This window comes from Cetorhinus maximus, chromosome 24 (genome assembly GCF_964194155.1).
Source record: "Cetorhinus maximus chromosome 24, sCetMax3.hap1.1, whole genome shotgun sequence".
Lineage (NCBI taxonomy): Eukaryota > Metazoa > Chordata > Chondrichthyes > Lamniformes > Cetorhinidae > Cetorhinus > Cetorhinus maximus.
The window spans coordinates 6,451,459-6,479,116 of record NC_135902.1 but is presented as its reverse complement, the minus strand read 5'-3'; the positions used below and the strand labels follow the sequence as shown (position 1 = coordinate 6,479,116).

General features: G+C 40.6%; 1 protein-coding gene across 2 annotated transcripts in view; it reads right to left on the bottom strand.

The window, feature by feature from the left end:
• Positions 1 to 27,658, bottom strand: part of LOC144699627 (ras-related protein Rab-40B) — a 73,682-nt gene that overhangs the window by 12,845 nt on the left and 33,179 nt on the right. The window contains exons 2-4 of one of the 2 annotated variants that reach the window (XM_078570703.1): positions 25,940 to 26,000; positions 15,310 to 15,370; positions 3,506 to 3,583 (exon numbers count right to left, since the gene is read on the bottom strand). In XM_078570703.1, coding sequence (XP_078426829.1) covers positions 3,506 to 3,583; positions 15,310 to 15,370; positions 25,940 to 26,000 — 200 coding nt within the window. The remainder of the gene's footprint in view (positions 1 to 3,505; positions 3,584 to 15,309; positions 15,371 to 25,939; positions 26,001 to 27,658) is intronic. The other variant, XM_078570704.1, reaches the window with a different exon arrangement.

Below are 27,658 nucleotides of genomic sequence, written 5' to 3'. Positions count from 1 at the left end.
ATGAGACCAGAAATACTTGGGTATACATATCAGGAAAGAATGACAAGCTAAGCCACTTTTCTTTTGAAAAAAGGTGACTGAGCAGTGACCTAATAGAGGTCTTTAAAATTATCAAAGATTTTTATAGAGTGGATACAGGAAAAATGTTTTCATTTATGGGGAAGAGCACAACTAAGGAAATCAATATAAGATAATCACCAAGGAACCTAATAGGGAAATCTGAAGAAATGTCTTAACCCAACGATTGGTGCAAATGTGCACAGGCTACACAGGACCATGGATGTCCCTTTTCGTATTTGTGAGAATATGGGGTGTGTGTATGTATATGTGTGTGTGTGTGTGTGTAAATGTGTGTGTGTATGTATATATGTGTGTGTGTATGTATATATATGTGTGTGTGTGTATGTATATGTGTGTGTGTGTGTGTGTGTGTGTGTATATGTGTGTGTGTGTGTGTATATATGTGTGTGTGTGATTAAACTGGGGAAAGGTTACTAAAGACAGCTCATCTGTGGGGGTAGAGAGATGGAAGATAAAAAAGGTGCTATATGCATGCATTTATAATGAGAGGCTATGGTGAAGTTGAATGTACGAGTAAATATGTTGGGTTGGAAATTTGCACTATAAAGATAATTAGGAACTTGACTTTTCAACTGTTAAATTTCAAAGGGAATTTAGAAGTGACAAGGGACTTTTGCAACTTAAGGTTTCATAGGCAAACAAGAGCAGGTTATTAAATTTTATTTGACCTGGAAGTGGAGGCAAGAGGAAGACATGGAAGATTTTTACATTTTGGAAAAAATTGTGTTCAGAGAGGTGCTTGGAACATAGGGAGTCCAAGATCAAATGCAAAAAGAATATTTAAGGAAAGATGTCCAGTTGAATTGTGTTGGCTGTCTGGGAGTGGGGGCAGGGGTGTGGAGAGAAATCCTGAGACCAGCTCTGTGCTGAGAAGAGTTGTGAATTTGAAGCAGCCATCCAGTTTCAAGCCAGAAAAGTATTTGTTTTTTAAGAAAGTATTCTGTTCCTGAACTTCCTTCGGTTCCACGGCAGAGCGGAAGAGAGTGAGTAGTCGTGTGGTATACTTTAAAGTAGCAGCAGGTTTTGCCCTGGATAATATCACTGGATTTTTATGGTTAAAAATCTATGGGGGAGCTGTTGCCAAGTAGTTTATTTTTGTGTTTTGACCAAGTGGGTTTTTTTGGGGGGAATGTTTTGTAACACTGTTTAACTGTGTCATTTTAAACTTGTGTGCTTAAGTTTCCTTTTGTTATTAAATCTTCCAATATTAAAATCCTAAAAGTGTAACTGGGGTTCTATGCTTCTGGGATTAGTAGTTTTCCCCTTGCTTGCAAAATATAAGAAAAAGGTTATGATCAGTAAGACAAGTTTCCCTCTGGGATTTAGCTTGCTCAACGAATAACAAAGGCTGTGGTTGTAACAAGTGGTTGAAGCGAATATTACCGTATAGATGCATTTAAGGTGAAGCTAGATAAGCATATGAGGAAGAAGGGAAGAGAGGGTTACAGCGATAGATTTAGATGAATAAAGATGGGAGGAGGCTCAAGTGGAGCATCAACACCAGTATGGACTGGTTGGGCTGAATGTCCTCTTTCTGTGCTGTCTACCCTATGTAATCCTGTCAAATATAAAATAATCACAATTTTAAAGTTCACCTGGGATGGATTATTTTTACATATTAATTTTCCGTTTACTCGCTCCCACGCATCATTCAGTTGTTTTAAACTATGCACTTTGTGGCAAAGATCAGAGATATCCTGCTTTCACTGCCACTCTCAGAAAATTGGATCAAATTGCACTGATTTCTAGGAGATCAGCTTCCTTTTGGTTCTTCTCCAGAACAAGGCCAAGAACATGCTGATGATGAAACAGTAGCAGCCCTGTGTTCTACCACTGCATGTACCAGCATGTTTGCACTGCTCCAATAAAAGCAATTTTGTTTTATTCATTCATGAGACATGGGCATCAAGGCCAGCATTTATTGTTCATCCCTAATTGCCCTTGAAAAGTGATGATGAGCTGCCTTTTTGAATGACTGCAGTGTGTGGTGAAGTTATTTTCATAGTTAGGGAAGGAATTCCAGGTGTTTGACCCAGTGACAATGTACAGCAAAATATTTCCAGGTCATGATGCTAATTTTTAGGTGGTAGTGTCTCCATGTACCTTCTCCCCCTCTCCTTCTAGGTGGTAGAGGTCATAGGTTTGGGAGATGCTACTGAAGAAGCCTTGGCGAGTTGCTGCAGCGTAGCTTGCAGATGGTACACACTGCAGCTAAAGTGCACTGGTGGTGGACGGACTGAATGTTTGATGAGGTGCTAATCAGGTGGGCTGCTTTGTCCTGGATGGTGTCAAGCTTCTTGGGCATTGTTGGAACTGTGCTCATCCAGGCAGGTGGAGCGTTTTCTATTACATGCCTGACTTGTGCTTCTGAAAGGCTCTGGGGAGCCAGGGGAGGAAATGCTCACCACAGAATATCCAGCCTCTGACCTGTTTGTGTAGCCACTGTATTTGTGTAGCTCATCCAGTTAAGTTTCTGGTTAATGGGGAACTTCAGGGTGTCGATGGAGAGGGGCGTGATGATGGTAATGCCATTGCTATCAAAGGGAGGTGGTTAAACTCTCTCTTGTTGGAGTTAGTCATTGCCTGGCATTTGTGTGGCATAGCTACTTGCTTTTCATCATATGCATGTGAGCACAAACTGCTTCATTATCTGAAGAATTACATATGGAACTGAACACTGTGCAATTATTAGCAGACATCCCCAATTCTGAACTTATGATGGAGGGAGGTTCATTGATAAAGCAGCTGAAGATAACTTGGGCACTGCTCAAAGAACTCTTACAGTGATGTCATGGGGTTGAGATGATTGGCCTTCAACAACCAAAACCAACCTCCTTTGTGCCAAGTATGACTCCAAACAGTGGAGAACTTTTCCTCTGATTTCCATTGACTTCAATTATACTGAGGCTCCTTTATGTCACACTTGGTCAAGCTGCTCTGATGTCAAGGGATCTCACCACACGAATTCAACTCTTTTGTCCATCACAGAATCAAGGTTGTAATGAAGTTTGTAGTTGAGTGGTCCTGGTGGAATAAAATTTCACAAATACAACATACAATATAACATATACAGGTTAACTAATCTGCTGTCAGCAGTGTTACTGTTTTCAGTCACCTTCCTTTTCTCTTAGTTTGTCTTTCAATTTATGAATGTCCACCTTTATTTCACCCAGGCATAAAACTTTTCAAATAGAATTCCATTGGTACTTATCTATCATAATAATAACTTCGGTATCACAGTTTAATACACCAATAACGTGAAAAAATTTAAATCAGACTGTATTTTTTTTTACTATGTAAATCTGAATAGAAACAACAGACGCATTTGTTTCATACTGAAACTGACAAAATGGTCCCCTTTCTACTTTGGCATTTAGGTCAGTCACCAAAGCTCATAAACCACTAGATCTGAAATGTGCTTTACCTCGTCTATCTCCTTGATCCACCTGTCAATACCATCAAATGACCAGCGATTTGTAATGTCGTAGACCAAGATCACACCCTATGAATTTCAAAGAAAAACAGCATAAATCCAATTATTTACCAAATATCTTGCAACCCACCAAAGAACATTTTCTGACAAGACATTCTCCTACTTACCTTTCCAGCTATCAGTGCCTACTTCTGTGACTCTATCCTCTCTCTCAAAATGTACTTCCTTTCCTTCATAGTTTCCCCCCACCCCCCCTTATGCATTTCTCCTTCTATTCTAGCTTTAACTTGCCACGTTTCTATTCTCCTGTTTCACAAGCTCTTTCCTTTGTCTTGGCTACACTGTTACTGCCCGTTAATTGCATTTATTTTTATTTTGTCAATATCTGTATTTTGCCCTCAACTTTTATTTTAGTTATTCACTCATGGGATGTTGGTGTCACTGGCAAGGCCAGCATTTGTTGCCCGTCCCATTGGCCATGAGAAAGGGGTGCTTCTTGAACCGCTGCAGTTCATCTGTGTAGGTACACCGATAGTGCTGTTAGGAAGGGAGCTCCAGGATTTTGATTCAGCCACAGTGAAGGATATAATTCCAAATCAGGATGGTGTAAGGTTTGGAGGGAAACTTATAGTGATGTTCCCATGTGTCTGCTGCCCTTGTCCTTCTAGTTAGTAGAGGGCGAGGGTTTGGAAGGTGCTGTCAAAGGAGGCTTGGCAAGTCGCTTCAGTGCTTGTGTATGGTACACACTGCTGCCACTGTGCGATAGCAGTGCATGTTGATGGCGGTGGATGAGGTGCCACAACAATTGCACAAGGTGCAATTTGTATAAGCGGTATAAAATTTAGGTACTATGGAATATGTGCATTTGTCTTTCAGTACACAACCCCCTTTTGAGATTTGTTGTTGCTCGACAACAACGTTATAATTCTGGAATGAATTTGTCTAATATTGAAAAGTATCAGAATCATCTCATGTTAGTCATATTTCATATTATCACCAGTGGCTTAACTCTTAACCAGATTCTTTGCTTTATCCTAGTATTTTTACTTCTCATTAAAAGCCCTTTACGGTTCCTTTCTTAAGCTCTTCCTACAAAGGCAAGCAAATTGTATATTTATGAAATATAGGTACTGAGCAATAGGTTTCTAGCCTTAATCTCCATGGCACTATCATTCAAACTTGCCAGTCACAGTTCTTGGCATAGGCTACTAAATGGAGCATCAAGACGCACAGTCCCATCCAAGCTCAAAACGAACAAAGACACATTTTCTGCTCTGTGTCATCTAAATTGTGCTGCTTAATGGCTTATATGGTAAAGTCATAGCTGGAAAAATCTAAGTTCAAGAGCAGACAAACTATTCCAGCTGCAAGAAGAATGCATTGTGTTCAACATGAACAAAAAGTAATAAAAAGGAGCAAAATCCTCCATTTGGTCCTTTCATGTTAGGACAATAGGATGATACAGCATGAAGGGGGCCAATTAGTCCAACGCCCCTGTGCCAAATCTTTGGTAGAGCTACCAATTTGACCTATTCCACTGCTCTTTCCCCATGACCCTGTCACTGTTTTGCCTTCAAATATTTATTCAATTGGTTTTTGAATGTTATGATTGAATCTGCTTCCACCACCCTTTCAGACAATGCATTCCAGATCACAACAACTCTCTGCATTTAAAAAAAAGTTTATTCGTGTCGCCACTGATTCTTTTGCCAATCACTCTAAACCCATGTCCTCTGGTCACTGACCCTTCTGTAGAAACAGAAACTGTTGCTCCTTCTTTACTCTATCAAAACCCTTCATGACTTTGAATCCCTCAAAACAGATCTCCTCTAACCTTAGATAAAAACAAAAAACTACTGCGGATGCTGGAAATCCAAAACAAAAACAGAATTATCTGGAAAAACTCAGCAGGTCTGGCAGCATCGGCGGAGAAGAAAAGAGTTGACGTTTCGAGTCCTCATGACCCTTCAGCAGAACTGAGTAAAGTTAGGAGAGGGGTGAAATATAAGCTGGTTTAAGGTGGGGGAGAGAGAAGTTTGGTTGGTGGGGGGGGGGGGATGGTTGTAGGGACAAGCAAGCAGTGATAGGAGCAGATAATCAAAAGATGTCACAGACAAAAGGAACAAAGAGGTGTTGAAGGTGGTGATATTATCTAAGAAAATGTGTTAATTAAGAATGGATGGCAGGACACTCAAGGTACAGCTCTAATGGGGGTGGGGTGGAAAGACTGACAGGGTATTACAGTTAAAGATTTAAAAATAATGGAAATAGGTGGGAAAAGAAAAATCTATATAAATTATTGGAAAAAACAAAAGGGAGGGGGAAGAAACGGAAAGGGGGTGGGGATGGGGGAGGGAGTTCAAGATCTAAAGTTGTTGAATTTCTCTGCCCAAAGGAGAACAACCCCAGCTTCTTCAGTCTTTCAACGAAAGTGAAGTCCCCCATCCCTGGTATATTCTCACAAATCTCTTCTGAAATTTCTCCAAGGCCTAACTAGAGTGCAGTGAAGGCATAGCCTAACTTCTTTGCTCTTATGCTCTATCAATAAAGCCAAGGATCCCATTTTTAACAGCCTTGCTCTGTACTTTCAAACAACCCATAGGTCTTACTGTTTCTGCATCCCTTTTAAAATCCTAACATTTAGTTCATTTTGCCTCTCTTCTTTTTTCCTACCCAAATTTCTCAATTCAACTTCTCTACATTAAATATCATCTGTCATGTGCATGCTTATTTTGCCAGTTTGTCTATGTTCTCCTGAAGCCTTCAGGGTAAACAACATCAGTTAATTGTCAAAGATTTCCTAAAACGTGTTAATTCCAATAATATATTGAGGAAAGAATGAGTCTGAAACCAGCCTGTACCTTAAGGCAAAAACAAAAATAGCTGGAAAAACGCAGCAGGTCTGACAGCATCTGCGGAGAGGAGCACAGTTTACGTTTCGAGTCCGTATGTCTCTTCAACAGAACTAAGAAATATAGAAATGAGGTGAAATGTAAGCAGGTTGAGGGGGGTGGGACAGGTAGAGCTGGATAGAGGGCCAGTGATAGGCGGAGGCAAAGAAGAGATTGCCAAAGATGTCATAGACAAAAGGACAAAGGGGTGTTGACGGTGGTGAGATTAGCTGAGGAATGTAATAATAATGACATTAAAGGGTAGAAAGCAGGACGAGCAAGTGACAGATAGCCCTAGTGGGGGTGGGGTGGGGGGAAGGGATCAAAATAGGCTAAAAGGTAGAGATAAAACAATGGATGGAAATACATTTAAAAATAATGGAAATAGGTGGGAAAAGAAAAATATATATAAATTATTGGGAAAGGTGGGTGGGGGGGGTGATTTCGGAAAGGAGGTAGGGATGGAGGAGAGAGTTCATGATCTGTAGTTGTTGAACTCAATATTAAGTCCGGAAGGTTGTAAAGTGCCAAGGCGGAAGATGAGGTGCTGTTCCTCCAGTTGGCGTTGAGCTTCACTGGAACATTGCAGCAGGCCAAGGACGGACATGTGGGCATGAGAGCAGGGTAGATAGTTGAAATGGCAAGCGACAGGGAGGTCTGGGTCATGCTTGCAGACAGCCCGAAGATGTTCCGCAAAGCGGTCACCCAATCTGCGTTTGGTCTCTCCAATGTAGAGGAGACCACATTGGGAGCAGCAAATGCAGTAGACTAAATTGAGGGAAGTGCAAGTGAAATGCTGCTTCACTTGAAAGGAATGTTTGGGCCATTGGATGGTGAGGAGGGGGGAAGTAAAGGGGCAGGTGCTGCACCTTCTGCGGTTGCACGGGAAGGTGCCGTGGGAGCGGGTTGAGGTGTAGGGGGTGATGGAGGAGTGGACCAGTGTGTCCCGGAGGGAATGATCCCTGCGGAATGCCGCCAGGGGGGTGAAGGGAAGATGTGTTTGGTGGTGGCATCATGCTGGAGTTGGCGGAAATGGCGGAGGGTGATCCTTTGAATACGGAGGCTGGTGGGGTGATAAGTGAGGACAAGGGGGATCCTATCATGTTTCTGGGAGGGAAAGGAAGGTGTGAGGGCGGATGTGCAGGAGATGGGCCGGATACGGTTGAGGGCCCTGTCAACCACTGTGGGTGGAAAACCTCGGTTAAGGAAAACATTTCAGAGGAACTGTTTTTGAAAGTGGCATCATCAGAACAGATGCGACAGAGGCGAAGGAACTGAGAGAATGGGATGGAGTCCTTACAGGAAGCGGATGTGAGGAGCTGTAGTCGAGGTAGCTGTGGGAGCCGGTAGGCTTGTAATGAATATTGGTGGACAGTCTATCACCAGAAGTTGAGACAGAGAGGTTAAGGAAGGGAAGGGAAGTTTCAGTGATGGACCATGTGAAAATGGAGGGGTGGAAATAGGAAGCAAAATTAATAAATTTTTCCAGCTCCAGACGAGAGCATGAAGCAGTCAGCGATGTACCGCAGAAAGAGTTGTGGGAGGGGACCTGAGTAGGACTGGAACAAGGAATGTTCCTCATACCCCATAAAGAGACAGGCATAACTGGGGCCCATGTGGGTACCCATAGCCATGCCTTTTATTATTTGGAGGAAGTGAGACGAGTTTAAGGAGAAATTGTCCAGTGTGAGAACAAGTTCAGCCAGACGAAAAAGAGTAGTGGCGGATGGGGATTGTTCAAAGAAGAAGCAGAAAGCCCTCAGACCATCCTGGTGGGGGCTGGAGGTGTAGAGGGATTGGACGTCCATGGTGAAGAGGTGGCGGTTGGGGCCAGGGAACTGGAAATTATTGATACGATGTAAGGTGTCAGAGGAATCGCGGATGTAGGTGGGAAGAGACTGGACAAGGGGAGAGAGAATGGAGTCAAGATAGCAAGAAATGAGTTCCGTGGGGCAGGAACAGGCTGACATGATCGGTCTGCCGGGACAGCCCTGTTCGTGGATTTTGGGGAGGAGGTAGAAGCGGGCTGTCCGAGGTTAAGAGACTATGAGGTTGGAAGCTGTGGAGGGAAGATCTCCAGAGGAGTTGAGGTTAGTGACAGTCCTGGCTTGATGTTCAGTGGTGGGGTCATGGTCCAGGGGGAGGTAGGAGGAAGTGTCTGCGAGTTGACGCTCAGCCTCTGCGAGGTAGAGGTCAGTGCGCCAGACAACAACAGCACCACCCTTGTCAGCAGGTTTGATGACAAAGTCAGGGTTGGACCTGAGAGAACGGAGTGCGGCAAGGTCAGAAAGAGACAGGTTATAGTGGGTGAGAGGAGCAGAAAAATTGAGACGACTGATGTCACGCTGACAGTTCTCAATGAAAAGATCAAGAGCAGGTAAGAATCCAGAGGGTGGGGTCCAGGTGGAGGGAGAATATTGGAGGCGGGTAAAAAGGGTCTGTTGAACCGGGAGAGAACTCCTGCCCAAAGAAGTGAGCACGGAGACGAAGGCGGCGGAGGAAGAGTTCAGCATCGTGCCGAGCCCGAAATTCATTGAGATGAGGGCGTCAGGGTATGAAACTGAGTCCTTTGCTTAAGACAGGTTTATTTCCAAGCCTATATATAAAAACAAAAAGCTAAAAGCTACTGCGGATGCTGGAAATCCAAAACAAAAACAGAATTACCTGGAAAAACTCAGCAGGTCTGGCAGCATCGGTGGAGAAGAAATCAGTTAACGTTTCGAGCCTTCACGACCCTTCGGCAGAACTGAAGCATAGTTAGGAGAAAGGAGAAATATAAACTGGTTTAAGGTGCGGGGGGGGAAGATAGAAGTTGAGGGTGTGGTGATTGTGGAGATAAGCAAGCCGTGATAGGAGCAGATAATCAAAAGATGTCACAGACAAAAGGATCAAAGAGGTGTTGAAGGTGGTGATATTTGTCTAAGAAAAGTGCTAATTAGGAATGGAAGACAGGACATTCAAAGTACAGCTCTAGTGGGGATGGGGTGGAAAGACTAACAAGGTTTTAGTTTTAGATTTAAAAATAATGGAAATAGGTGGGAAAAGAAGAACCTATATAAATTATTGAAAAAAAAGAGGGGGGAGAAACGGGGTGGGGATGGGGAGTTTAAGATCTAAAGTTGTTGAATTCAATATTCAGCCCGGAAGGCTGTAAAGTGCCTATTCGGAAGATGAGGTGCTGTTCCTCCAGTTTGCGTTGGGCTTCACTGGAACAATGCAGCAAGCCAAGGACAGACATGTGGGCAAGAGAACAGGGTGGAGTGTTAAAATGGCAAGCGACAGGGAGGTTTGGGTCTTTCTTGCGGACAGACCGCAGGTGTTATTTTTTTTTCAATAATTTATATAGATTCTTCTTTCCCCACCTATTTCCATTATTTTTAAATCTAAAACTAAAACCTTGTTAGTCTTTCCACCCCACCCCCACTAGAGCTGTACTTTGAGTGTCCTGTCTTCCATTCTTAATTAGCATTTTTCTTAGACAAATATCACCACCTTCAACACCTCTTTGATCCTTTTGTCTGACATCTTTTGATTATCTGCTCCTATCACTGCTTGCTTATCTCCACAATCACCACACCCTCAACTTCTCTCTCCCCCCGCCCCCCCACCTTAAACCAGCTTATATTTCTCCTTTCTCCTAACTATGCTTCAGTTCTGCCAAAGGGTCGTGAAGGCTCGAAACGTTAACTGATTTCTTCTCCACCGATGCTGCCAGACCTGCTGAGTTTTTCCAGGTAATTCTGTTTTTATTTCCAAGCCTGCAAGGTAAAGACACAGACTCTCCCAATTCCCCCCAACACCCAGTGTGAACACCTTTTTATACTCGTGTAATGAAGCCCTAACACTTGCCCAAATGGGGGACAGCTGCTCTTGATTACCAATTTAAAAGAATGTACTCTACAGCAGCACAATTCCAACATTAACAAAAAGGACCACAAAATACTGTTCAAAAATGGAGACAGGTTAAAGTTTCTTTTCTCTTTGGGGCAGGTGAATATATGTCTAAGATGGACTATGTGGACGATGGACTACAAAATACACTGCTAATACGTTAGAATTCTGTACACATTCCATTTTGAAGTATTCAGTATAAAATGTAATTTTAAAATGGCAAAGAAACACTGGCTCAGTTGATAAAAGCACCAAGATTTATAAGCACAATACAAACACTTAAAGAATTTAATTTATCAGCAAAGACCCAAACATTTTCATAAGAAACTGTTCCAAACATCCATTAATTTAAAAGGTTAATACTTTCCTTCATGCTGGTGTCAATACCGGATTCTCTGAAAAATCTTATTGAAACCAACAAGCATCAGGCAGTATGTAATCACAGCACACATGAATAATGCTATTCACAAGTTTCACCAATAGACATCCAATTTAACCAAGAGTTGAAATAAAAATATAGCTGCTACATCTCCATTATGCTAGAATCTGGGGGCCATGATTTGATTTATAAACTTTAAATCAATAAGCCTGCCAGTGTGACAAAGCACTCTTCATCTACCTATTCATATTAATTTAAATTATATCTCTACATTGGAAATGAGTTTAAATTCCTGGGTTCTCATAAGAAATCAAAAATATTTTGATACATTGTACCGTACTGTACATGGCTTTTGGTCCTTCTAAAAATTATTCTATTTTATATAAAACTAATCAGTGTCTGAAAGCCATGCGGTATTAATGTAACACAGCTACTAACACAAATCTAAAGAAGAAAATTCATACAACCTAATTTAAACCAGGTAAATAAATTACAATCAACCTCATTGTTATAAACCCTTGAGGCAAAACAGCACAGTTGAATACCTCTACTGAAATTATCTTAAGTTTGGACACAAGGACATTTGCAACAACCAGACTATAACATCAGTTACTTTAAAATATAACCTATGCTATCAAATGAAAAATATGTTTCAACATAGTGTAAATTTAACGCAATGTTTAGCAATTTAGGGAAGTAATAGAGTACACAAAAACCTAAAGTTTATAGTCCCTTAAATTTATGTTGAAAGTCAGACCCAATTTACAAGATCACTTGCAAATATGGCTAATTTTGTTTGACAAATACATGCACAACAGAGCCAGGAAGGTAATGTTGTACTTCCTTTTCACCCAATGTCAGTGCAAAGCACTTCCTCCATGAGTTATATCAGTCTGCACTGTCCATAATGTATTTTAACCTCAAACTCAAAATAATAACTGTCACACTGATGCATTAAGAAGTATTTTACTCTACCACCAATCCTGCCCCTTCTCCCTCGAAGAGGGATCCCAATTATTGTTTCTTTGTTAGCAGTTTCCTGTGATATAATGCAGCTACAAGTCTGAAACCAGTTACTGTCCTCGGTCCAACTGTAACTGAGCATGAGAATTAAAGTGTAAACAACCTGGATGACAGCACATGCAGTCTCTAAATATTTAAATCCGTACAAGGTTAAGAAACGCGCCCAAGAGGTTGAAGGAATCCCTTGGCATGGCCCTTCATCAGACAGAAGAGCAATGAAGGCATTTACATTTATGTAGCATCTTTCACAAACTCAGGGCATCCAAAGCTTTTTATAGCCAATGATTGAAATAAAGGGAAGCACAGCAGGCAATTTATACAGACCGACACACATGCACACAGGCGTACACAGGCACAGGCGCGCAGGCCAGAACACCAAAATTACTCCCCTGCTCTTATTCAAAAAGTGCCATCTACTGTAAGGGAAGATAGGACCTCCATTTAACATTTCATCCAAATGATAGCATTTCTGACAGTTCAACACTTCCTCCAGAGTGAGACTTGAACCCACAGCTTTCTGACTAAAAGGCAAGAGTGCTATCACAAAGCTAATGTTGACATCCTTAGCCTGGTAAAACAGAACGTTTGTGTCAGAGCAGAATATTAAAATACCTGAAAACAGAACTTGTGCAATCTGACCAAATACTGTTTCAACTCTTCAAATATAAAGTAATCTTTAACAATTTAGTTTACTAATTGAGTATTAAATATATAAAGTTTTCAGTACTTAATGTGAGCACTTCAGCCTAAATTAAATGAGACAGCCTTAGCTAGGGGATCTCATTATTTTCCTCTGGCGTTAGACCAGGCAATTATAAATCAGAGGCCTATTCAGGAGAAACCATAAATAAAAAAATTCTCATTGCATACATCATGGCCTGATTCCAAGCCCTTGACAAATCCCCTCTGCTATCTGTACGAGGATTCATTATAGCATAAAATGCTTTCTCTTCCCACCCACCCACCTCCCAGCTGCCAAAGATGAAAAATTGAGAACACGCCTGAATGATTGTGCAGTGACTAGGTGAGAACACAGAAGGCACATTTGTGAATGTATTGAATAATAGTGGAGTTGGATGTGAGGTGACCAGACATCCAAAATTTAGTCATAAACAAAAAAAAAAATCAACATGCAATACAACAATGACTTGCATTTATATAGCATCTTTAATGGAGTAGATCATCACGAAACGCTTCACGAGTGTTATCGGACAAAGTTTAATCCAGACCCATATGAAAAGATATTATGACAGGTCACCAAAAGCTTGGTCAGTGAGGTGGGTTTTAAAGGAATTTAAAAAGATGAGAGCTAGAAAGACAGAGAGCTCTAGGCCAGAACTGATGGCCTAGGCAGCAAAAGGCAATGCTGGAGTGAAAATCAAGGATGTGCAAGACTTTAGAATTGGGATTAATTTTGGCCTCAAGTGCTCATCTTTGAATCATGCCATGGGATCTTTTACACTTAACTGACCAAGGAGACAGTCTCAGCTTAATTTCTCACCCAAAAGACAGCACATTGACAATGTAGTACTCTCACTGTTAGTAAGAAATGGGTGGAGTTTGTGGCAGGGGCTGAAGATGATGTCTTCAGCTCTATTCTGAGAACACTGGAGGAAGCAGAGACTCGATTCCAATAACCTATCTGACAGCACCGCAGCAGTGAAGGGTCATAGGAAGTGGTTGGCAAATTAGATCTGGGTATCATCAGTACAAATGTGCAAACTGACTTCATGAGATACTGAGGCAATTCTTTATTAGTGTTGTACACCACTAGGAAATCAGTGTTTGAGTTATAAATTGCAAGGTGACAGAGAATAGAGGAGCCACAAATGTAACTAAAGGATATGATAACAAAACTATACTGTCTTCCAAAAGAAAACAGGATCAAGATAACATTTTTTTTCAAACTGGGATATCTGCTTTCCATGAACTATTCACATTAAGTAATGAAGTTACCTCAATGGATAGCAACATGAAATCTTCAAATGAACCAGTTCATGTGGACTAACAATACTTTATATATGTAGGAGCTACTCTGTAAAATTCATAGTTTACCAAAAGTACAGTAACTAATGAACATATACACCACTATTTCAATTGAAATTTACATTACTACGCTAATCAAGTGGATGCTCAGCTTGCAATAATGAGCTATTACCTACTGCTAAACTAAAACCATGAAGGACAAATTTCTGCAAATCTATATTCCTCTTTATTTACCAGGAAGAGAGAGCCACGCACAGTAAGTGCATACTGAAGAACTTCAGGACATTCCAGAGTAGTTTGCCAAACCTAAACGTGTCACATAAATAATGATATCACATCCAAAATTTAAAACACATTTTTAGAAGCAAAGGCAACATTTTGTCCTGCGTGTTTTGACAGCAGGTTTGCATGCCGAGTAATTAATCTTGACAGGACCAGCATAAATTCCAATTCAAGAAAGATCCGCAGGGATCATTCCCTCCGTGACACCCTGGTCCACTCCTCCATCACCTTCTACACCTCAACCCCCTCCCACGGCACCTTCCCATGCAACCGCAGAAGATGCAACACCTGCCCCTTTACTTTCCCTCTCTTCACTGTCCAAGGGCCCAAACACTCCTTTCAAGTGAAGCAGCATTTCACTTGCACTTCCCTCAATTTAGTCTACTGCATTCATTGCTCCCAATGCGGTTTCCTCTACATTGGAGAGACCAAACGCAGACTGGGTGACCGCTTTGCAGAACACCTTCGGTCTGTCCGCAAGCATGACCCAGACCTCCCTGTCGCTTGCCATTTCAACATTCCACCCTGCTCTCATGCCCACATTTCCATCCTTGGCCTGTTGCATTGTTCCAGTGAAGCTCAACACAAATTGGAAGGAACAGCACCTCATCTTCCGACTAGGCACTTTACAGCCTTCCGGACGGAATATTGAGTTCAACAATTTTAGATCATGAACTCTCTCCTCCATCCCCACCCCCTTTCCGATCCCCCCCCTTTTTTTCCCCCAATAATTTATATAGATTTTTCTTTTCCCACCTATTTCCATTATTTTTAAATGTATTTCCATCCATTGTTTTATCTCTACCTTTTAGCCTATTTCAATCCCTTCCCTTCACCCCACCCCACCCAGGCTATCTGTACCTTGCTTGTCCTGCTTTCTACCCTTAATTAACACATTCCTTAGATAATATCACCACCTTCAACACCTCTTTGTCCATGACATCTTTTGGCTATCTCCACCTATCACTGGCCCTCTATCCAGCTCTACCTGTCCCACCTCCCCCCCTTTAAACCAGCTTATATTTCACCTCTTTTCTATTTTTACTTAGTTCTGTTGAAGAGTCATACGGACTCGAAACGTTAACTGTGTTCCTCTCCACAGATGCTGCCAGACCTGCTGAGTTTTTCCAGGTATTTTTATTTTTGTTTTCAAAAAAAGGTGCTTAATTTTAAGAAATGACTATCTACTCTTATCTCCCATTTCAAAACTATTTACTTATGTAATGGGTGCACAGGTCTAGAAGCACATTCTTTTGGTAGAATAAATGACAATCCTCGGGTTCAGCTTTGTGAAAACATGTTAAATAATACATATTTCAGCTCAAAATAATGCTTCTTTTTACCTGGGCTCCTCGAGAGTAGGAACGGAAGATGGTGCAGAACCTGCCCTGCCCAGATGTATCCCTGAAGATAAAATGAAACAACAAAACATGAAATATTCCATAGTTTGAAAAAAAAAGCCTAAGCGGAAAGAAAGAACACTGCCATCATCAGAAAAAGGAGTAAAATTACAAGCACAGACTTGCAAATGTATGACAGATAAAAAAGACTTCTGCAGCATTTTGTTTTCAATCCTTTTGGACTGGTGAAAGCATTTTGATATTGGTTGTGAAAGATTTTCCAGTGCAAAAATATTGTGGGGACTGCAAGACTACCCAAAATATCTGGGACCCTTTTTCCCCCAATCTTTGCTAACAACTTACATTTATATATTTAACATACAAAAACATGCTTTGGCACTTCACAAAAATGTAATCAGAAAAAAAGTTAACACAGCATAAAAAGTATGAGATATTAGATAAGTGACTAAAAGCTTATTTAAAAAAGAGCTAGTTTTAGAAGAGTCTTAAAAAGGAGAAGTGGAAGATGCAGGGGGAATTTAGGAGGGAATTCCAGAACGTGGGATCTTGATGGCCAAAGGTACGGCCGCCAATGATGAGGTAAAGGGAGTGGAAGATGCACAAAAGTTAAGAGTTGGAGGAATGCAGAGAGTTCTCACTGAATTATGGGGCTGGAGAAGGTTACAGAGATTGAGCGGAATGGGATCTTAAAAGGTAGTTAAACTCAATATAGGGAATTTTAAATTTGAGGCACGGGAAAACTGGGAGCCAACACGGGTCAGTGCGCATAAAGGAGAGAGTTGAACAGAATTCCTGCAGAATAGGGTACAGCAACAGAGTTTTGGGTGAGCTGGTTAATGGGGGGTACAGAATAGGAGACTAGCCAGGAGTGCATTAGAATAGATTATTTAAAGGTGACAAGGATGTGGATGAGAGTTTCGGAAGATGTGTTGAAGTAGGGGTGGAAATGGGCGACATTACAGAGGTGGAAGAGAGACATGGTAGCAGCAAGGGAGGGCATGGAATGAGTAGAGAGTATACAGAGATTGTGACAGGGCACTATAGCTCTGATCTACCCAAAATTTAAGTTGAAGAAATATCTTATTCTGAACTAGATGTTAGACAAGCAGTCTTACAACAGGCAATGGAGGGGCTTAGGAGAGGTTGGTAGAGGCAGAGAGGGTGTTATCAGTATACATGTAAAACTGGACACCATATCTTTGAATGATGTTGCCAAGAGCAACATGGAAGTGAGAAAAGGGAAGGGGCCAATGATAGATCCTTGGAGAAGTTCAGAGGTAATGGGTTAGGAGGAGAAGCCATTTCTGGGGAATGGATATGAAAGATCAGGCTGTCCCACTCAGCTGGACAACGGAGGGGAAGCCTTAGGGGAGGATTGTCGTGTTGAGGGGGATAGTGCACCAGCATCATAGGCACAAAAAGTGCCATTTGTAACTTTGATTAGGACTGTTTCAATGCTGTGCCATGGGCAGAAACTGATTGGAGAGACTCAGTGTGGAGTTGCAGGAAAGAGGAATTTGGATTTGAGACATGACTGTGCCTTCAAGGACTTCTGAGAAGAATAGAAGATTGCAGTGGGGCGATAGTTTATAAGGACTGAGGGAACAAGGTGATTTTTTTTTGAGGATGGTGGTGATGACAGTATCTGAAGAAAGAGAAACATTTGCAATGGATAGAGTATCATGTAATTTGGGTCATGTTATAAAGCACAACACCAAAAGTGAAACAAATCTTGAGATAGCGACAAAATGTTCCTGTTTTGGTGCTTTTGAAATGCCTGCACATTTTGAATCCGGGGAGGTTGCCATGTCTTTAATCAAACCTATCTGATTTTTCACAAACTTATTTAAGTAGACAAAAAATATTAAGTTCACTCCTTGCTTGATTTTCCTGTATTTACTGGACCTTGATGAATCATTTGTTCAGGAACAGGAAAATATAAATTCTTTTCTTCATCGAGAAATAGAAATGAATTCAGAATCACAATGGAATTAGGCAAAACTGCTCCCTCCACCCTTTTAATTGCTTAAGATGACAGGGAATCAAAGGCACAGCGTTTGACTTCTGCTAGCAGGTGCACATTGCACTACCTGGCCCCAAAAAAGGATTCTGTCTAATTATAACCAGCAAGGGAGAGGTCACATCATCATTAATCATCCCTTGCCTGTGGAGAATTATCTAATTATTGTAGCTATCAGTTAGTGTTTATAATACAGAAAATAATTATGGATAAATTAGGATAAATCTTGGCTTAATATTCTGCTCAGGTTATGTTGAAGGGCCAGTGTGATTCAAGTGATGTGAATCAACAAATCCTTCAGGATTCAGGGCTATCTTCTGCTCACACTTGTTACTTTTGTCATGTTCTATTGGAAGTAATATTGGGCATACAAGTCGATTAGAAATAGATGCAAACAATAGAAAATGTCACATCATATCTTTCTTATTGCTTGTACCTGAACAACATTTGGTGTAACAAACCATGGTCCTTTCCTGTTGTCCAGCATTGAAATGCACATTGCAGTGCTCAGGGGTACGAGGTGCAGTGCAAAGGCAGCAGTTTAAAAATTAAATGGATTTGAAAGCCTATGCCAAGCACCTCACAAAGAAAAAAAAACACATTTTGTTCCCAATGCACTATCCAAATTCACTAATTGCTGCAGATGACCAAATTCTGTTGCAGCCATTCTGCAGCTCATCATAGGGAAGATCCCAGGTGAAGGCTAGGGAGCTGCCAAAACAATAAAATGATCCGCAACATGAAACATTGGCATGAGACATTATAGACGCATCCTTGTGCCAGCAGAACACTCACACAGCTGCACTTCCATGGTGTTAATTCAGTACCATATTTTCAAAGGCAATAAGTATGTGAACCAATTCTGCTCCATATGGCTTAGTGAGTAAACATATCATTTGATAGTGGTACTGAACCGTATAGATGCAGATTTAATTATGGACTGTACCGCATTAGCTGAGGGGTGGGAAGGGAAGGAAAGAGAGGGGCAGGGAGGAAAAAAAAGGCGGCTTGGGGAAGAAAATGACATTTCTTGCAATTCGCCCAACCTTTGCACATCTTCCAAGATGGTACACATGCACGTGAACCAAGACTGTGCGGGGTCAGGTAAGCATGGACCAGCAGCTAGACACAGCGGCTGAAGGGTCAAGATCAGGATTTGTTTTAAAAAAAAGAGGAACAGAAAAGAATTACATTCAACAGAATCACATGCAGATTAAATATTTAAAATATTTTTAAAAAGAGTTATATCAGGTTGTGTCCTGTGTTTTAAGTTAAAAGATGGTCTTGGTGCATTGAAGGCTGCCCATAGTTTGTGATTTGGGAGTGGCCGTGCCTTCAGTCTTGTATGTATTGTTATGACCACAGCCGATGTTAATTGCTGCATAAACCAAATCCCAGAGAGAAACTTGGCTTATGGGCCATACCCTTTGATCTCAGCAACACTTTTGGGGTTTTAAAAATTAAAAAAGTTTTGTTAAAAAGAATAAAAAGAAAACTTAAGCACACAAGATTACAATTGCACTGTTAAAAATTAGTCTTACAAAACATCCCCCCAAAAAGACTTTCTACTTGCTCAGACCCACAAGTAAACACTTTCCAGGCAACACTCCCTTATAGGTGTTTAACTATAAAAATCCAGTAATATTACCCAAGGCAAAACTGCTGTGATTTTAATAAAGGCGTACCAATGACCTCTAACTCTCTTCCATTCTGCTGTGGAAATCCAAGACTTCAGAATAAGACTGCTTGTTGCAGTCCAAGACTTTGTTTCTTGTCACGTTTGATTTCCCTTTGACATTCAAACAATTCTCAACTTACCTAAAAATGCACATGTTAGATCCAACCTATCCAATTGTACCTCAAACCTAATGCCTTCATCCTTTCATGTTTTAAACCCCCAGACAACTTGTCTTCTATTAGCCTTCTCCAACTTAATTAAATCATTTACACATACGCTCACACACAGCCTTCTTTACAGAATAATACAATCTTCCCAAAAAAATTTAAAAAGAATAACCTCCATTTCTCACAGTATTATAATGAATTATTTGGGACTGTCAGAGTGTCTGTACAGTTTTCACTGCTGTTTCTCCTACTGCAAAACAAACAAACAATGCATTAATGTAATAGCTTTAGTGGAGTAAAATGCCCCAAGTGGCTTTAAAGTTGAGGGTCAGATCCATGCAGGAGTTGGAAAAGACTAGGCAAGCTGGCTGAAGGTGCTGTAGAAAGATACATTTTACAGAGGATTTTGAAGGTGAAGACAGATGTAGAAAAACAAAAGTTTGAAGAGTTCCAGAGCGTGGACGTCAGATGGTCCAGTGAAAAAAAAGAGGGAATGTGTAATGATGAGAATTAGAAAAATGGAGGGCGAGGGTAGATATGTAGTGCTGGAGGAAGTTACAAGGATTGGGAGAATCACAAGGTAGTGAGAAGAGGCATTGCATATCTAAAGATAAGGCCAAGGATTTTGAAATTGATCTGCTGGCAGTTAAGGAGTAAATGAAGATCAGCAAAGACGGGATGATAGGCGAGTACGACTTTGTGTGAGATAGGATGAAGGCAGCACAGTTCTGAAGGAGAAGCTATATTGTGGGATAGAGTGGTGAGAACAGTATAGCAAAATTAAGTCTGGTGGTGTGCGATTTTAGGTGGCATGAGGGATAAGATAGCAATAGAGGCTTTTCGGCTCCAACCTGGGATATAGGGAGGGTGCGGGAGAACACAATAAAAAACGGCAAGGCCAGGACATTGAAATTCTTTTCTTTTATTTTCCACTTGGCAGCTGGTCACCTGGCAGAAGGAAGAACTACTGGCAGGAGGTCAGTAATCAGGAGGGGGAGGCAGCACGAGATCATGGTTTGGGGTAGGGACAGGAACATTAGTCACTCCAGGAGGGAGCAAGACATCGAGGCTTGAGGCTTAGAAAGGGGACAGAAGTGGAAGGAAGGTCTGTGATCATGACAGAGTGAAGACAAAAGGATGCAATCAGCAGAAGGGAGGCCAATGGCTTCCTCAAGTGGCTGGGGGTAGCCTCCTGACCCACAAAGAGTGCTGTAAGAGGTGCTTACCTTCTTGAGCCAGCAACTCCTGCCTCCTTTTCAGCAGTGGCTTCCCAAGCCCTGGGAAACCTGTGCAACAACTGAAAATCAGGCTTCTAATTGTTCAGTGGGAACCTGATTTAAATATGTTAACAAACTGCCTTACTTCACCAAGGTAGGACTTTCATGACATGAAACCTGCTGCTGTCAAAACATTCCCTGTTACCCACCAGGCATCACTCCCACCCGAGCCCTCACCAAGTAGACCTAAATGCTCTCCTTGGGTGTGGCATTATGATGTAAGCTTTCTCACCAATAGGCCTCCAGCCTGTCAATCTGGTTGACTGTGGATGAAAAACAGACAAAAAATGTTTAAAGGGGTTCTACAATTTTTAACTGCAGGATATTTCGGGAAACCCGTTCTTCCAGGTTTCCCAGGCTCAAACTAGCAACTGCGCACAGAACACATCCTGGGGCTAAACTTCAGACCATGATATTTTAAATATGGTAGTATAAGGAATAGATAATTTAAAAAACTGCAGAAAGGTCGAGGAGGGATATTGCGTTGCAGTATCACAGAACATTCCTGGTGGTGTTGACCAGTTTTAGTAGTGAGAGTGACACTACTGAACTCGGAATGTGTGAGAAAAGGTGTCGTTTTTCAGAACCTTAGAAAGGAAAGGGAAGTTGGAAATGGGACAGCAATTAGAAAAAGAGGGATTGAGGATAAGCTTTTATATAGTGAGATGATTGTGGGAGTTTGAAAGTGGGAGGGGCAAAAAGCTAGAGGAGAGGATACACTTGATCTCAACAAACATTGGGCTTTGGGGGGGTAGTTAAGAACTGGGAGACAGGAGGACAAGAAATAAGGAGGTGAACCTAATGGAAGAGATTATTCTGGTAAGGGCAGTGTGGGGATAAGGGGGAAGTTATAAATGTTGTCAAGTCTGAACAGAGGTGTGGTGGGAAGGATGGGGAGGGGAACCAGGCGTGATCAAGGAATGCAGAGTTTTGATTTCCCCTCCCATGGGAAAATAATTTGCAGACAGCAGCCAATTCCATTTCAGCTATTACTTGATAAATGAAACTCAAAATCATAACCCACTTTCTTACTGTACCACATATTTTGGTTGGTTAAAGCTTTTTTAAAAAAAGATCAGTAGATGGTGGGAGGAGTGAAGTAGCAAAATATAATTGTTACTGTTATAACCACATGATAATACCTTAATGCGTATGTAGTTAGCGTACTAATGAGATATTTGGAAAAACAACATCAATTTTCCCGTGCCAAATACCTCACATCTCTGATTCTGCAATATCCTTCATGCCACTTACTTCATAAGCTTTCATAAATAGCATGACCTGTTTGTCACAGAATCTTAACGGCACAGAAGGAGGCCATTCGGTTCATCATGTCTGCACCAACTCTCCAAATGAGCATTATGACCTAGTGCCATGGCTCTGCCTTTTCCCCCATTCCCTTGCAGATTGTTTCTATTCAAATAATCATCTAATGTCCTCTTGAATGCCTCGATTGAACCTGCCTCCACCACATTTCCAGGCAGTGCATTCCAGACTCGAACCACTCGTCGTGTGAAACAGTTTTTTCTCACGCCACGTTTGCTTCTTTTGCACTTTAAATATGTGCCCTCTCGTTCTTGATCCTTCTACGAGTGGGAACAGCTTCTCCCTATCTATGCTGTCCAGCCCCCTCATGATTTTGAGCATCTCTATCAAATCTCCTCTCAGCCTTCTTCTCCCCAAGGAGAACAGTCTCAGCCTCTCCAACCTATCCTCATAGCTGAAGTTTCTCATCCCTGGAACCATTCTTGTAAACCTCTTCTGCACTCTCTCCAATGTGTTCACATCTTTCCTATAATGTGGCACCCAGAGCTGTACACAATACTCCGGCTGAGGTCTAGCGAGTGTCTACAAATTCAGCATAACCTCCCTGCTCTGGTACTCAATGCCTCTATTAATAAAGCCCAGGATACTATATGCTTTATTAACTGCTCTCTCCATCTGTCCTGCCATCTTCAATGATCTATGCATATATACACCCAAGTCTTTCTGCTCCTGCACCCCCTTCAAAATTTCACCCCTTATTTTATATTGTCTGTTCATGTTCTTTGTGCTGAAAGATAGAATGAAAGATGACAGCAATGTACAGTGACAGAAAAAAGTTAAGAATGAGGGAAAAACATTAAGCCCTTGCATCAGTTAACATCCATACTACTCGATTCTACTTGCAGGAGACACTGACAATACTATTGGGAATCAGGGCTATCCAAGCCTCCCTCAAGCCCTATAATTTATCAACTTAAGTAGCGTGAAACAACAGAACTATATTAAGGCACATTGAACAAGCATCTGGTTACCGAGGATTTGCAGGAACCCAGCAATGCAAAGTTCAGCAAGAAAATTACATTTATACAGAAACCAACTAATTGTCATCACAATTCATGTGGTCTACCTGGGGGTAAACTATATTCTGTAACATTCATACAAAGAACTTCATAAGCTAATAATTTTAAATTCCACTTCCTTTTATGGGTTTAAAGGCAGTTAATTTGCTGCAATGTAAAATTCTGTTTCTTGTACTTGCACATGTAGCGTTTCTAACTAAAAAAAGATTCTTGCTGTATTAGGGAACAATGAATAAATTAGTAATGAAATACACTGCCAGTTATATAAATTCCACGAAAAAAAAACTGCAAGATGGTTGCATCAGCATAAAATTCACCAAAAGTTATGACAATATGGAGGAACTAAAATATTATTTTAGAAATAAAAGATACAATCTAATTGTATTCCAAAAGGAACCTCCTTCTAAACATATGGCTGTCAAGTTTGCAACAAACAGGAATGCTTATTGTTTTATTTCAACTACTTCCCAAAATTCTTCATTAAATAGGTTTCAAATATTTATCAACTCAAATTCCACCAAGTAAATTCTCACTACTGTCAATTGCCTTAGTTATTGCAGTGACTTGTTACTGAATCAGTGTATCACTGTACAAATTAAAAAAAAATACAATCAAACAATTTAATCTTGAGCTGGAAATAAAGCCTCAGGAGAAAAAATTAAATTGACACGTACTGTTTCACACCGTATTTCAAGAAAAAAAGATAGATATGGGGCCATTAAACTTTGTTTGCAATCTTATGGGACCTCCACGTAGAATCAGCTATTTATGGGGATCATCTAATGATTATTATACGGTTTGGTCATGCAATTACTGTCTGCATGTATAAGATCCAGATTATCACAGCTGAACCCTTCAGTAAACCAAAGTCAAATCCAATCTCAACATCCAAATCACAGAATAGATAGACAATAGCACAACAAATCTGTAATACAATCCAGTGGTTTGGGTGGCAACAAACTAAAATGATAGCTATTTCCTACCGTATAAAATCAGTTCCGTTCTGTTTTGTAAAAATATGCTCAATTGTTGCCAATTTGGCAGCTTTGCTGTTTTTTTTGTCAATTTTTTTTTAAGCACCCCAAGTTGGGAATTCTACTTACCTACAATTCTGCATTTAAAAGAAAATATTCTTTACATTTCCTGCCCCATCCCTCTGGTGCATATTTCTTAATCTCTGTGTGGTTTCCAACAAACTCTGCAGTCCCCACTGGCCTTCTCCAACTCAGCATCTGGAGTTCAGCGTGAAATATAATAATCCAACAGTGGCATGCCACTACTTCAGTGCACTGCTCCCTCCTTTCTGAAAATCTCCTTATGTGACAGTGATATTGCTGTTAGATGGATAAAGGGCTTTTTTAAAAAAAGACACAAGATATAAAATTTACAAGATAGGACAATCAAGAGAAAGTAAAAATAAAATAATAAACCAAAAGAAAACGAAAAGTGAAAAGCTTGCTTTCCCCTCCCCACTGCCATAAGACCAAGACACACAAGGTATCGAAAGAGTTTAAAAATCTTTATCTGCAGCTTATTTTATAATTTTTTGAGACTCCCTGATCTTACAGCAGTTCAATGCCCATCATGGCCTCTTTATGCTTACTGCAGAAAGGGAATTAGGAACAAGAGAGCAAATCACTGTTTTGCTGAACACTGCAGATCGTTTTCTTCTTTTCTATGTTCTCAGTTTTTATTAATGTAAAGGGTTTTAATTCTCATCAATCGACATAAATTACTATCTTTTAAAAGGAACACCAAGATTACCTTCTTGTTAATTGCTTGTCTTAACCAAAGGGAATGTGAGAAGCTCTACTGTGACTGAGTCGCCACTCATTTTTGCTTCTCATCACTCATCCAAGTTTGACAGAGGCAGGAGAATGTGCATGCTTTAGTGAACACGCAGAATCGTTACTTTCTAGCCTTTATCTGTTCATAGAACATTCCCTTTAGACTTCCTTATATCTATGCTGCTAACAGCAATTCTTTCGCATTGATCTCCGAGTGCTATGGCAGTTTTGCTCCTTTGTTCAACTATGGCAGTGGGTGGGGACTTTGACAGTTTACCTAATCAGAGATTTTGAGATACAATCAGGGCATGACTCAGCCCCTTTGTGAATGGTGCTGCTTTCGTGCAGGAGTGGGGAATTACCTTTGTGGTTATGGGCTGTACATTTAATTCAACCCCTTTGAACAAATAGGTTTATTCTAATTCATTGTTGGGCTGACTTGAGTTCTAGTCAAAGAAGCAGCTCTGAAGTAGGGTCATATTGTCTTAAAATGTTAACTCTTATCTCTCTCTCTCTCTCTCCACAGATGCTGTCAAACCTGCTGGGTTTTTGCAGCATTTTCTGTTTTTATTTTGATTTCTAGTCTCCCTGTCAGTTTCTGCTGGCCAAATAGCTTAAGTGGGCTTTCAGATTGTGTTCCAATAGCCTTTAGTCTGGATATGCTGGAGGGTCGAGAAAAGTCAGGTAAGGCGACTTAACGTCCATATGCTTGGGGATCTGCAGGAGATTCCAAAAAAAAAGTCTTCACTTCTGGACCTTAACCATATGCCTGGGACAGGGCACTCTTCCAGAGAAGAACAGGTGAAGGTTATTTTGTATGAAAAATAAATTTCAGAGAATGGATGCAAAGGTTAAAATCCACCCAAGAAGCTAGTGAAACATAAGAATTTTTTAATGTTTTCCAGGGAATCAGGTGGAATTTGATTTGTTTTTGGAAAGTTTAAATGGAAAGCTTTTAGGAGCATGAAGATGAGCTGAATCGGCTCCTTTCCCACCTCTGGCACAGAACTTGTTTAGTGGTGACCTTAAGGGATCTTTTGACATTAATTCTGAAATTTTAATTTCTATTGCAATATACAGTTGTGCTTGCAGAATTCTACTCTGTTGAATTCTTCCATCACCTTGAGGTTTTTAGGTCCTTACAACATGTAAAAGATTCCAGGCCTGGAAGAATTCCTGGTTGACGACTAGAAAAAGTTCCTTCTCAAAACAGCTGCCCTGCTATGTTTGGAAACCTCTTCATTACACTTAGCCAGTACAAACCCAATTAGAGCAAGTGAAACAAATCCTAACACTGAAGAAGAAAAACATAAAAATTAGTTTCTGTCCAGCACTTACCAGAGTTGTAGTTTCACCCGACGCCCATCTAACAGAATTGTTGTCGTCTTATAATCAATACCTGTCAGAAAAAAATACAACTGTTAACAGAAAAAAGTTTTACCTGCAATGGATTTGATTATTCAACATTTAACAGCATAAATCAATAAAGTAACAAAAGCTATTTGCTGCATAGACAATTAGCTAGACGTGCCCTCAACCAACATTACTGACCAGTTTTACAATTGTTTTGGGCTGGGAGCAGAAGGGCTGTGGCAGAATAGTGTTGTGTTTAAAATTATTTCCATGTTTTCCCATTGAGGAACAGAGAGGTAGGCATAGTGGTTCTCAAAAAACTCTCTCCGCTTTTAAAAGCTGCCTCGAAGCTTCTTTCCATGCATTCAGTCTCCTTATCTAAATTTCTTAATTGTCGTCTCTTGCTGCCCCTTGGAGATTCACTTTTGCATGAGCGATATCATACAAATGCAGATGGTTAGAATTTAGACTTTATCTGTCTTCTGCTTCTGTTGAGGAAAAATTGACTGATCAAAGTCACAGTTTTTTGGTGGTAGGAGAGGTGTCTGCATGTGAACGTCTGTGGTTGAACTAGCAGCGTTGCATCAGGTCTAAATAGGGTAATTCGTAACCATGCAAACATTCTCAACTAGATCACTTTCAAAGAAATATCTTACATTAAACCCCCAGTCATTTAAAGTAATTAGAAATCTGGATAATTTGATGGTCTATTTTTTTTCTCCCTAAAACAAAGGACTGTGATCAATTCTTACAGTTTTATAATTAAGATCACAAATAACAGCTTGATAATCACATTCAATTCTTTGGAAATGTTATTGATATTATGAGTGTCAAATTTATAAGCAAAAATATATTTTCCAGGGCTCACAAAAGAGACATTTGGTTTCTTGCCTTCAAATAATGTATCCGATACTATCATGGTTAGGTAAAACCGTTAGTAACAGTAGATCAAACTTCTTAGCAAACAGTTCCAGTTGCCATATTATAAAAAGGATATCGAGGCATTGGAAGGGTGCAGAGAAGATTTCCAAGGACCATACCAGAAACAAGTGGGTATATATTTTAGGAAAGGATTGACTGACTGGGTCACTTCTCCCTTGAAAAGAGAAGGCTGAGGGCTTACTGTTATGAGGTGACAGATGATGTGTACCAGGCGGATCAAATCCACGAGGGAAACTTGATCACAGTCACAACTGTTTTGCAATTTTTATTTTATTTTGACATGCATGCCCTGATTCAGAAGTAATAAGATTACCACAACTTCAGAGGTTTTTAGTACGCTAAATTAAACATTTATTAACAAAAAAAGGTTTCAAGCACATAAATAGGTCTACAAATTACTATAATAACTCCTAAAACCCCTAATTAATCTGGCTTCCAGTTACACTCCCATTAAGGCAACAGTAAAACAAAGATTTAAACAGACCCAGGCAAAACCACACAATACCCTGGACAGTCAAAATCAAAGTGAGTTTTCTCAGCTTCAGTTGATAGAAACTTGATGCATGGAGACTGGAGGCTTTTCACACTTGTTAGATCTTAGAATTCCTTCTCCCTGACACATATCCTCATCGCCTTTATACACGTTTCTCCCTTTTTAATGCAAATTCCATTGTTCCAATATGTTTTTGGAACTTTACCTTTCTCATATTAGAAATCTTTTCATAGCGCTCATTTTATCAGTAACCTTTGGGAAAAATAAAC